General features: G+C 35.3%; 1 protein-coding gene across 1 annotated transcript in view; it reads left to right on the top strand.

Moving 5' to 3' along the window:
* GNAT3 (G protein subunit alpha transducin 3) overlaps window positions 1–12,567 on the top strand; it is a 45,732-nt gene extending 33,165 nt beyond the window's left edge. Inside the window, exons 5-8 of the mRNA XM_057731783.1 lie at window positions 673–801; window positions 10,219–10,348; window positions 10,537–10,690; window positions 12,377–12,567. Coding sequence (XP_057587766.1) covers window positions 673–801; window positions 10,219–10,348; window positions 10,537–10,690; window positions 12,377–12,567 — 604 coding nt within the window. The remainder of the gene's footprint in view (window positions 1–672; window positions 802–10,218; window positions 10,349–10,536; window positions 10,691–12,376) is intronic.
* Window positions 12,568–13,215: the final 648 nt, after the last annotated feature.

The following is a 13,215-nucleotide window of genomic DNA, read 5'->3' as shown; positions in this document are numbered from 1 at the left end:
CTGAGGCCCTGATGGAAAAGAAGAGGAGGCTGGATAGGATACAACGTGGAAATTCAGCTTTCTGTCCCCAGAAATTGGGTCAGCAATTTCATGAATTAGTTCCAGCAGGAACCAGTGAGAAAACCAAAAGGTTCTTCTATTACCAAGCTAACTGGATATAAACATAGCATTTAATGAAAACTATTCCAATTCTTAAACTAAACAATCCAGGAGAAACAACACAACAACCATCAAATTATGATATTCAAACCAGTCACTCTCTTAAAATTCAAAGTGGTTAAATACAAACTACAGCATTTTGAGACTAGGCTAGTGACCATCATTACAAGGTAGCATTTTCTTAGATGATCTAAGTTCTATAAAGAGGGGAGCTTTCTTCTCAAATGTCAATTCAGACACCAGTGAATCCATCACATCAGCGTATAAAATATAAGCTAAGGCCACATTCATCCAGTTGCCTTTAAAAAAGGTCCCACAGGTCAGCTGTGTGTCACACTCAGTGCTCTGCAACATCCCAGCCACCACACTCTTGTAATTCTGAGGAGCAGAGTTTAAAAAGCACCAGTCTGGAGTTTAATAATTTTAATGGACTCTAAACTAAAAATTTATATGTACTGAAATCAGGTATCTTCTAAAACTAAGTTAAAAATATACTTTTTTTTTTTTTTTAAGCTACCTTAATGATTTGGACAGAATAGCAGCTCCTGGCTATGTCCCAAATGAACAAGATGTTCTACATTCTCGAGTGAAAACAACTGGAATCATTGAAACTCAGTTCTCCTTTAAAGAGTTGAATTTCAGGTATGATCCAATGGCTTTTTGAACTCTCAACAGAAATGTGCATCAGGAACAATATTTTTTCATGGAGAAGTGCTCTAACTCATGGTCAAGGGCAGTGAGTCCTTGGAAATGCTCACTAGGCCTCACGTACTTTCAGCAACAGTCTTTCCCTGCTCTCCTGCAGCTCTACATGCCAACCCTCGCCCTGAGACTCATCCTCTCCCTCCAATAAAAATGCCTCTGTCTTGAGCAGATGGGAGCTAGATTTTACTTTCCTCATCCTTGAAACTGATATCCTACTTTGAAAAAAAACAAAAAGGAAACATAGTTAAATAACATTCAACCAGCAGGTGCCAGGGATCCTATTTCTTGTGCCTTCCTACTCTCCCATTTGCTTGAACTATTCTTATTATTTCCTTAACTTAAAAAATGCAAATAATTGACAATTTTTTGAATGTGATACAATTTACTGGAAAAACAAGGCCTATTTTATCAGCATGATTTGGGTATAAAAATGAGTCCATTATTTTCATTGGTATCAGGACCCTCCTAGAAATTCTATTGTAAAATTACTCATTTACTATACCAAGAAGTAGAAATCCATATCACAGTGTTAGAAAATGTGCCTTGACACTTAAGTACCTCTCCCTATGATTGTGGATGGGATGGAATATTAAACATTAGCACAGTGTTCTAGATGTATCCTTTGGTAATGATAAAAACAAAAAGTCAATAAAAACATTCACGTATGCAATAATGGGAATGTTTTTAAAAAGTAGAAAAAAATGGGAAAAAAAGTGACATTATTTGTATCCATTTAAGAGGAAAATTTGTTTCAGTGGGATAAAAGTTTAATTTTTTTAAGTATTAAAACAACTGACACATATCTCATTAGAATAGTTATTACGTGGACGGCCAGGATATTTTCAAGTTAATATAGAAGAAAGCCCTTCAAAATTTACCCCTCAATTTCAGGCCCACAAATAGTTAATTTTCTGAAAGATGAAGCAAACATCAAACCAGAATAAAGGAACTGCAAAGACTGGGACCAACATTCCTCTCGGCAAATGTAAGCAGTTTGTCTTCAGGCCTGTCATCACTGTGGTACAGTTCCTCTTTGGCAACTACTTTCTCCAGACTCCTGATCTTTGATCCAGTTTTCAAGGGTTTTCCTTTGGAAGCCCAAGTTCAGTTTCTCCTCTCTGCCCCTCCTGAGCCTGTCCAAGCATTTTTGGCACACTCATTTTTTTCCTCTTACTCTCCTCTCTCCTCTCCGAATTTCTCACGGAAACAGACTAGAAGCTAGTAGGCATCGGGGCTAATCCTCCCAAGGTCCCAGCTCCAGGTTCTCCATTAATTAGCAGCAGTTTTTGAGGAATAAAGCTACCTTTTCTTTACTTGCCTCATGAGGTTGCTGTAAAGATTATATGAAGTAAAGTCCCAACAGAGAGTTACAACTTCGTGTCTGCTCATCTTACATAAGTGAGTGGAATTTTCTGGATCCTAGATTGTCTGGATCATAATAAGCCAGTTTTAAAAATTAGTGCCGCATATTGAACACCTAGAAGCTCCTAACCTTGGTCATTCTCTACAACATCAACCAACTTAGTATCTTGTCAGAAATAGTCACTAGCATGAATTATCTTTTTTATGTATCTGTTCTTGAACATTCCAAGACTTAGAGTCTTCACACTTACTTTTGTCCTTGCCTACAATGAGCTGACCCTGGGTCTCTGCAAGGACTGGCCCCTTCTTATCCTGAAGTTTGCAGATCAAATGCTGTCTCCTCACGGAGCCTTGACCATCCTATCTATCAACCATCCTTTAATATTCCTGTCACTACTATACCCTGCAGAGTGCGGGTAAACATATAAGAAGCTCTCAGGAGGAGGGGGAGGGCGGGCAGCCTGATTTTGGGCCCTTGATGATGTCCTGGGTGTAAACACTTTGACAGGAGCCAGCTTCAACCTACCAACATGATGTCGTTAAATGCAGAGTTGTGAAGAAATACAAGCAAACTTCTTTCTAGTGACACCAATGTGAGCCAGGACCAGCACACAACTGATAATATGACACTATTTTTCTCTTTCTAAACTTACCAATATATGAAATTGCCGTCTCTATCAGTTTGTTCTTTTCGTTTCTGTTTCTGCATCACGTGCTCTGAACTCCAGAAGGCCAGGGGCCAGATCTGCTTACCACTCTATCTCCTGTGATGATCACAGTGACTAATCCAGAGCAGGTACACAGTCAATCCAGGCTGGAGGAATAAATGGACTATGCCAAGCAAGTATGAACACTATCTTTACACGCTTACTACAACATGATGAATGGCCATTGCTATCCTTATGTAGCATAAAGTCAAGAAATGGAGGCTAAACAAAGGTAAAAGGTTTCCCCAAGATCATACACAGAAGTGCTAGAAATATGATTAAAATGCATATCTTCCTAACTTCGAAAACCACACTTCTTACACCTCTTATCACTGATGGGCTTTAAGGTAAATTGGGCCAGAAACCATTCTTTTTCTGTACAGTAAATGCTTCTTCCACTGTTGTTGGTCATTCCTAATTCCCTTCAGGGAGAAGAGCCAAGAGCGATAAAATGACAGCCTATTGGGGAGATATTTTTCAGTTGTCAGGGCTCTGTGTAACTTCACAAGTCTGTGCTTCTAAAATGAGGGTAGGTGCAACAATTGCCGGTGAACACACAAAAGCTCAGAAAATCATGTCTTTATTGAAACATCAAGTTCACTCAGTACCAAGTAATATCATTATTCATACATTTTTACAAATTATTTTTTGAGTAGAATACAGCATTTGCATTAGGACGCTAGACGTTCATTGGTGCATCACCATTTTCCTGTCCTTTTGTAATTCTGTGGTTAATTTTGTAAAGCATTTTAAGTTGTGTAAGTGATCTATTCTACTTTTGTATATCACCAGCCCTTACAAAGGAATGGGAAAGGTCATGTTAATTCTCCATCACACTATTGATGCTAAAATGTAAGATGTTTGTGAATTGGATTGTGACGCTCAGTTAAGACTTACTTTGACATAACATTTTCTATACTATGCAACTACTACCTCCTTCTCACCCACTAAAACAGGTTTTGAGTTCTTTTATTTTCTTAATAGGTTTTGCTTTCTCTCTGGCTCAAGAGGGTGTGTTATTAAAGGCCATGTCTATGAGGAAGAGAATGCTGGGAATTTCTCTAAAAACAAATATTTAAACAATGAAATTTTGAAAATACTTAAATTTTACTATAAAATATAAAAAAACACAGCTATACTCACTTTTAAGGAACTATTTTAAATCATTTAAATACATTTTTAAGTTCAGTCACAGCAATTGAGATATATTAATCCCTTAATAAATTCTCACAGCTAAATCACTTTTTTTGAAGTGCTAAATAGGATTATCCAAAAGCACACAGGCTTTTGCAGTGTAAAATTTCGTATTTCAAAATAGGAAGTATAAAAATAAGTATCTTCCAACTTCGTTTCAGTAAGTGCTCAGGTACTTACATTAGCATCGATTTGTATTCACATCGCATAAATCATCCTAAGACTATTTAAAACTAAAGGCTTAATTTACATGTTAAATTCAAGAACTGTAGAATTTTAAACAGGAACATCAAAATGAAAAAGCTCTCTCTGTCAATGTACTGTATCATCTTCATGTATCATCTAATTTAAGGCAAATTAACTCAGAGTTCTTATCAAACCACAACTCCAACTGTCAAACTGGTAAAATCAATTCTCTTTACAGAAGTTACTATGTAAACAGAAAATGCAATGCAAATGTGAGCCCTTTTATTGTTATAAAATAATTCCTCAGGGCAAAGAACTTATAGATTTACAAGGATTTATCAATTATAGAGAAATCCTTTCTTCCTAATTGCTCTATGATTAAGAAACAGAATTCAAAGGACATAAAACTATATGGAAGCTAGGGAAAAGAGGTCAGCAACTATTACCAAGCTTACATAGAGCTTTAGATTCTATACCTGTAACATAACTATTTTCAACAGTGTTTAGCAGATCTATGATATGAAACAAATTATAATTGTTTTGAAGTTGAAGTTGAATCATACACACCTGTGTTCATTTCTGTGAGACATCTTAGCTTAGGAGTGAGTCTGGTTTGCTATCCAGCAGGTACATTCCAATTTAGCTTTGTTATTCTCTATTAGATCTCATGGAGCAATAACTCATGTACAACTATACCTTTGTTTCAGGTATGTTCATGGTTAATGTTACCAAAATTATAAGCTATAGAAGATGATGCCTAATTTATTCCTATGATAGAGTTTACTTTAATGACTAAGAATTATATTATTCAATAATCAAAGAATTATCTAGTGGGCATTTTAAGTTATACACACACACTATTTAGTAGAAAATATAGTATTAACAATTATGGGAGTTTAGAGACCCAGGCTCAGGTATGGTTTTCAATGTTTTTTTATTCTGTTTTTTTAAATAACAAACAATTAAGAGATTTAGAATGACTTCTGTGCATATTCTTTTTATCTGCCAGCATCTGCCCTAATCTATTTTCAGAACTGAGCACCAGGGAAAGACTTGGTTAAGCCATTTTGCTATGGCTGTGTAACAGTGATGAATCTGCCTGACTTAGGTAGCCATCTTAGGACTTTATAACTAGACTTATTGTGGTGATCAACTTCTAAGGTATATAAATGTTGAATCACTATGGTGTACACCTGAAATATAATTTTGTATGTCAACTATACTTCAATAAAAAATAAAAATAAAAAAGTTATACCAATTCTGATATAGTCAAATGTTGAATAAATTGCATTCAACAGAATAATTTAAAATAAATTTCTACTCAGGTTCGTTCTGATTTTTCTGTGCTTAAATACATAAAGGAACTCAGAAATTGTTATTTTTCTAAGAGAGTCACATGCTTATAGGATGAGCAAAGACATCTCACAAATAAATTATCTGCGGTAGAATTATTAATTTTTAGCTATCCTAGACAATGCAGTGAGTTTGCAAGTGCTATAAAGGGCATATTATTTCATAACAATCTATTCTGATATGAAGTGTGAATAATCTTGTGTAGTCAAATATTTAGCCAACTGTTTAACATAAACTAATAAAACTCAATAGCTTTCCCAAATGTTTAAAATGGACTATAAAACTCAACTGTTTAGTCAACTGTTTAATATAAAGCCATAAAACTCTGATGGCTTGCCCTATATTAATACCATGGGCAGTTTAACAAATAACTGATGTTCAGTTGTCTCTTGAAAGCCTGGCCTGTGAATTTTTAGTTACATCATACATTTCAGGCATTTAAACCCGTTTTCTTTTAATATTTAAGAATCCTTACTTAAATATCAGACTTAAGGAAACATGTATTACATACATACATAAAACAAAAAACCTTCCCAAAATGAGAATTCCAAGTTCCATCTAATGTCATTAAAGCTCTGGTCATCTTAACTATTCAGGGAATTAAGGTTATTCAAGCTATATCCCATATCCATTCACCTCATTAATTATCCCAGTAGATGTGACCAATCCAGATAGTCAGCAAGTGTACAGATTTTCCTCTGATTTCTATTATTGTTTTTCTCAGAATAGTTCTGATGGAGTGCATATTTATATTTCTTCCGTGCTCCACTCTGGGAATCTCCAAATTTTTTCAATGGTTATAATGACTTACACCTCTAAAATTAAAGTTAAAAGCCCCAAATTAAAATTTAGAGGAAGAGCTAAACATGAAAAGAATGTATAAACAACAAATTACTATGACAGCAGCAAAACAAAATGTAACCTTTCTTAGAGCTAATGTAATATCCAGGAGAATCAATATGAAAGCAAAACTCCAGCCACGGGTCTGATTTGCTACTGAGCATTTCAGTTTAATAATAGCAGATGGCATTAGAGAAGCGGTCAATGCTCCCTGGACCTATGTCTCTAACGTCAATCTGCACAGAAAAAAACAAATTCCATTTATCAAGGGAGTCATAAAATGAAAGGATTATTAGCATGCAATCTAAGATAGACTTTCAGAAGCCATTTTATCAACATGAATAAAACCCTAAGATGGAGTAATCTTTGCCCTTCCTTCCTTGGGAGAAAGCTAAGTATCTTGAAACATGTTTATTGGAAGCTGTAAGATACCTTGAGAGAACAGTGGGGTCTGTTCAGAGAATGCTGAGGGTCATGTTACGTAACGTACACCCCTTACCAATTGTATATTTCTGACTGAAGAGGAGACTAGCTCTCCCTCACACATAGGTGTTAATATCAACAGCAGGCTGCAGAGAAGCTGAATTATCAAAGTCAGCCGGTGGCCAGGTGGTCCATTAAAAGAATGCAACAAAACCCTTGGGAAGGGGAAAGTTTTCATGTTTTGCCCAGTACCCTGTTTGATCACACAGAGAGCTACTGTCTGACCTGGGGAACAAAGACTCCACAACAAAGATAATTCTTGGTGAGGGTTTGACAGCTAACAGTAGGCACTACTAACTATGCAGTACTCATCAGGGACCTCTAGTCTAAGTAAGTAGAATTTAATGAGCTTCACAATGCAGCTTAGCAACGTTCACCGTGTAACTATCATATACAAAGAACCCATCGTGGCGCCTGGTACACAGCAGCCTCAAATATCAGTTGAATTAATAAGCCTTGGGCAAGTTGCTCAAAGGGCTCATCGGAAACAGGAATGATAACTGTACCTATCTTATAAGTTTATGAAGTTTAAATAATTTTTGACTAGAAGTTTAAAAGTCTGAGTGCATATTTATTATCCTTGCTTCCATAAGAATGGTCACTGAATTTTAAAAATTAAATTTGTTGGCTAATTTTTACATAATGTAACCTTAACGTCAAAACTGCCCTCTTTGTCCACTTTTATCGCAAGTCAAAGTGCAGAGGTGTTTGGCAGCACTTATTAATTAGCAGCATTTAAAATAGTCTTTATTGACGCTGAAATTAAATTTCCAGGCTACATACGTATTCAACTCCTAAATGTTGTCTTCGATATTGTGAGCAACTTCTCTTTCAATCCACTAATAGTGGAGTGATTTTGCACTGGTACATCTATATATTTGAGGAATTTTAGTTCTACGCATCTGTTCTCTACTTGGTTAAGATGTAGTACTACAATGTGTTGTCCTTGGATTATCTCCAATAAGTCAGCTGATTAACATTTTATACCCCAATATAGTTATTACATTTGAAATCTCTATACAGCTTGGGTGCTTCCCTATACATAATATCTTAGGATTAAGCAATTATGAAAGCCCCAGAATTTTTCCTTTGTCTCTAGTCTCTTCATCAAATATGTCTTCTGAACTCAGATCAAAGTGACTTAACATAACAATAAGCAAACAAATGTTGATTCCTTACCCCAAATCTCCTATAGATCCCCATTGACTACAATATAAAATCTTCTCATAATGTAAAAGACACAATAAATCTATTTCTTGCCCAACACCTCAGGCTTACTTGTACCTGCTCAAATCCTTTGCTTTTGCTGCCTTTACCTGAAACATTCTTTTTACACAACTATCATCTTCTGCAGTTTCTGATCACTCCATTTCAAACTACAATGCACTCTCTACACTTCCTATTAGATACTGATATCCTAAGTCTATTTATACACACACACACAACCACCACCATCACCAGATTAGAAGATTCTCAAGACTGAATCTCTGGTACCTGGAATATAATAAATGCTCAATAAATATTCGCTGAATAAATGAATAATTATCAGGTCATATATCTCAGTGTTTTTACCTTAATCTTCACATTCCCAAAAATACAATTATTTGCTCCAAGCATGCCATGTTTTCTCATTTCTTGATGCCCTGTACGTGTGCTTTATGTAAAAATCCCCCCTCCATTAACATGGAATCTATTCATTTATTTGCTAATATTTATTGCATGTCTGTTATGTGTCAGGTGCAGTGCCTGGCACTGACAATATAGTCACCACTAATACAGATATGGTCCCCATCCTCAGGAGGCCACTGCTCCATTAGGGAGATGATAGCTATTAAACATGTGAAAAAATAAACCACTTTAATTAGTGATTGTGACAATTACTATAAAAGAAGTAAAATGATACAATAGAAAGTAAATGGGCAATAGAGAGCATTAACAATTCACAAGGACGCTCAAGGTGGCTACTTGTGAAGGAGATACATTAAGACCTGAGAGCTGAGAAAGAAGCAGTCTTATGAAAGAAAGGAACTGTGTCACATGGAAAGGAGATGGACTATGCAAAAGTCCTGAGAGAGCAAAAATGTAGATATATATTAAAGGAACCGAATGAACAGCCTTGTGATTTGATTGAATTGAAAAGAAGAATGGTAGGAGATAAACCTGGAAAGGTAGGAGTGAACCAAAACAGCTAGAGCCTTGGGGGTCATCAAAACAAGTTTGTGTTTGATGCTAAGGGGGAAAAGAAGCCTTTGAAAGGTTTTAAGCAGAAAAGTGGTATAATAAGATTTACATTAGGATAAAATTCTGAGTGTTGTGAGAATTTGATTTTAGAGCCCTTAGAGGGAGGGAGACCCGTTAGAACACTTCTGTAGTGGCCCTGGTGAGAAATGGTAGTGGCTTGTACGAGATGAGAGGAGTTGCAAAGGAGTGGATGAATTAGCAACTGCATTTTGTCATGTACTATAGGGAAGACAAGGGAAAGGAGGGGGAATTAAAAATAATTTCTAGTTTCTTTATTGAGTTGCTCTGTCCACATTGGTACCTTTTACCCAAAATTGGAAGGAGGGCCAAATTTCAAACATCTCCTCTGAGTAAGTTTCACTATCCCTCAGGGTGACTTAAATCTTCCTCTGGGCTCACATTTTACCTTATATATTAGAATCCTTATTACACAATATTATAATAATGTATTTCTCTCTTTACAAGACAGCAAGCTTTTTGAAGATAGTGACCATGTCTTGTTATCTTTGTGTCAGGAGGCCTACCTAGCAGTGTCTAGTACGTGGAACACAAATGATAATTGAATGAATGAATGAATTCAGGGGGAGCTAAGAGAACAGGAAAGAATCGTAATATGGAACTATGGTAGCTTACAATCTTTTTGTGGGCTCTAGTAATTTAAAAACGTGCATAGACTTTGATCCAAATCCCTGAGGCCAATAGATGTCTTCCTAAAACTCTAAACTTCTGTAAATTTTCCTGTTGCTCAAAGTCAGTATGTGAATTATTTTACTCAAGCCTACATGAATACCAAAAAAATGAACATTCTCTTTTTCTGTAGTCCTTGAGCTGAAAATTGGCCAAACAAGTCTTACTTTATAATCAGTACAAATTAAAAGACTACCTTTTAAACATACAGCATTCATTTATAACTCCAAATGTTCATCTGAATGTAAATTTTGGAGGATATTTGTAAGATTCATTATGGTGTTATTTTTATTTTTTACAGAATGTTTGATGTAGGTGGACAGAGATCTGAGAGAAAGAAATGGATTCACTGCTTTGAAGGAGTTACATGCATTATATTTTGTACTGCACTCAGTGCCTATGACATGGTCCTGGTGGAAGATGAAGAAGTGGTAAGTCTGAGAGGAAAACATGGTCAGGTAAAAAAAAGAATTTGTGCTTTCCAACATGACTATCCCATTTCCCACTCAATTAAGACCTTCCAAAGACAGATGCTATTTCTAGATTCTTGTTCATAATACCCACCATTAATATCTTGCAAATAACAATCCTACACATTTTCGTCTTTTATGCCTAACAGAACAGAATGCATGAAAGCCTTCACCTGTTCAACAGTATCTGTAATCACAAGTACTTTGCAACCACCTCCATTGTCCTGTTTCTCAATAAAAAAGATCTCTTTCAAGAAAAAGTAACCAAAGTGCATCTTAGTATCTGCTTTCCAGAGTACAGTGGTAAGATTCCTTTCCTTGAATTCCACAGTCCTAAAATTTTGTATAAAGATACATTTTTCTATCTGGATCTTGATGTGTAATATTTAGGAGGTTGAGGCTTATGATACTTTTTTGAGTCATGTGTATGATCCAAACTGGAAAGAATCTTACAAATAAAGAAGAAACACTCTCTACACTGCCTGCATTAAAGCAAAGCTCTAATGATTAAAAAGGAGGTGGTAAGATAGACCAGGGTTGCTACTCTATATAATGTAACAAACGACATTGCAAACTATATTATCTTAAACATTATAATAGGAGTATAATTTTTATTCCATATTTTTATATATTTCCTAATGAAACCTTGAAATGCTGTGGCTCTTCAAAGTCAGAATTGAGTTTCCGGAGGAATAATTTGAATGAATAAAAACAGTGACATCACTTTTTCCAATCTTCCTAGCTCCTAGAGTTTTCGTACTGACCCTCTGAGCCAACAACTGTAAATGTCAGTTTCTCTAAAAGGGTTGTGTTTCTTTTGGAGACTTTTTTTTTTTGTAGCTATATGCTCTGTTGTTAATGTAATTGTATAAGATAGAAATATTTACGATTTAAACACAAATATAAAGCCAGTTTCACCACTTAGATATGTGGGTATGCCAGGGTGCTGCATTGTGTCAAAAGAGCTGTTTGTGCTAATTTGTAATGAGTACTTATATTTTTCTTATTTGTAAACATTAATTATATATTTACTTATCGCATGATTGAATATAATCATGCTTCTGTATTGAATGTTACAAGTATAGAATCTTAATTAAGGGCTCTGTTTCCATTTAAGTACTAATCTCTATTTCTTAGAGCAATTTTTAGTTTGCAAAAAAAATGAACAGAAAACAGTTTCTATAAACTCCCTCTCTGGCGAGCTCCCACAATTTCCTCTGTCATTAACATCTGGAACTGGGGTGGCACATTTGCTACAATTGATGAACAGATATTGATACATGATTAACTAAAGCCCATATTTTAGGTTAGGGTTAACTCTTTGTGTTGGGTTCAATGGGTTATGCCAAACGCATGTCAGTGTACCCACCATTACAGTGTTATACAAAATAGTTTCACTGCCCTAAAAATCCCTGTGTTCCACCTCTTCCCTTCCCTCCAACCCTTGAAACCATTCATCTTTTTACTGTTTCTGTAGTTTTGCCCTTCCCAGAATGTCATATAGCTGAAATTCATTCACACTATTTTTCTTCTCTCTCCTAGCTATCCCTCAAGGTCCAGCTCAAATAACACCTCATTATGCAGTCCACTCATCTAAATTTCTATTCTTTTCTTCTTTTAGTTCATATTAATATCCATGCATACACCCACATACACATTTACATGCATAGTCTTTGACATATATAAGGGCTTTATTACTCACTCACTTTGTTGTATAAATATATTAGTGTTTCTAATCTCTTGTGAACTTTTTGATGCAGCGGTTACATTTTTAGTCACTTGAAGCCCCCAGTGAGGTATGCATAGTTCCCACCACAAAGTAGATGATGTGTAAATCCCTGATAATTAGCCATTGCCATTTTGATTTTTCAATCCTGAGAACATCAAATACCACACAAAGCAAAAATCCTAAAACTTACTGATATTATTTACAATGTTATGCTTTTTAAATGCAATTAAAGTTTACTGATTTAATATTTTTTTAACAAGGTCCAAATACATTTGAAGATGCAGGGAACTACATCAAGAATCAGTTTCTAGACCTGAATTTAAAAAAAGAAGATAAAGAAATTTACTCCCACATGACCTGCGCCACAGATACTCAAAATGTCAAGTTTGTGTTTGATGCAGTTACAGATATAATAATCAAAGAGAATCTGAAAGACTGTGGGCTTTTCTAATCAATGCTTTTTTTCTTCCACTCTTGCTCATGTACACTTTTCAACATATAAAAGGTGCTGTGTGATGTGCTTACTTTTAATAGATACTAACTTATATAACTAGGGTTGTAAGGCAAAATTATACACACCAAAACTTTAATATATTGTCACCTGTATGTAGATGAAGTTTTGATTTCTCTGAGATATTGAGGACGGGGTGTCTTTGATGTCCTTAGTTCTGAAAACGGATACATTTTGGTAACACTAACTGTACACATAAGTGATACTGAATTTCCTTGGGAGTAAATTCTGCATTGTGGCCTATTCTTAATCCACAGAACAATGGAAAAAAAGCAAGGTATTCCATATATTTCCATTGGCCATAATTTGAGAGGCGTTCGTTTTTGCTGATAATGTAACCATGCCTGTAACTGTAAACACTATTCAAAAATGATGCATGTGGTGTTTTATTGGTCAAATACTCCTAGTCAGCCAGCTGTAAATGAAATGTTCACTATACATATACCTGTTGATGGAAATTACATACGCAAAATAAATGCATGCAATTTTATTTGCTACTTTTCCTTAGGAAAAATCATTAATGCTGAATTTACCTTTAGAATTGAGGACTTCAATAATATATTTTTGTACTAATCTAATTGAAAACAG

Source organism: Hippopotamus amphibius, chromosome 4 (assembly GCF_030028045.1).
Source record: "Hippopotamus amphibius kiboko isolate mHipAmp2 chromosome 4, mHipAmp2.hap2, whole genome shotgun sequence".
NCBI classification, from domain to species: Eukaryota; Metazoa; Chordata; class Mammalia; order Artiodactyla; family Hippopotamidae; genus Hippopotamus; species Hippopotamus amphibius.
This window is presented reverse-complemented; position numbering and strand designations above follow the sequence as displayed.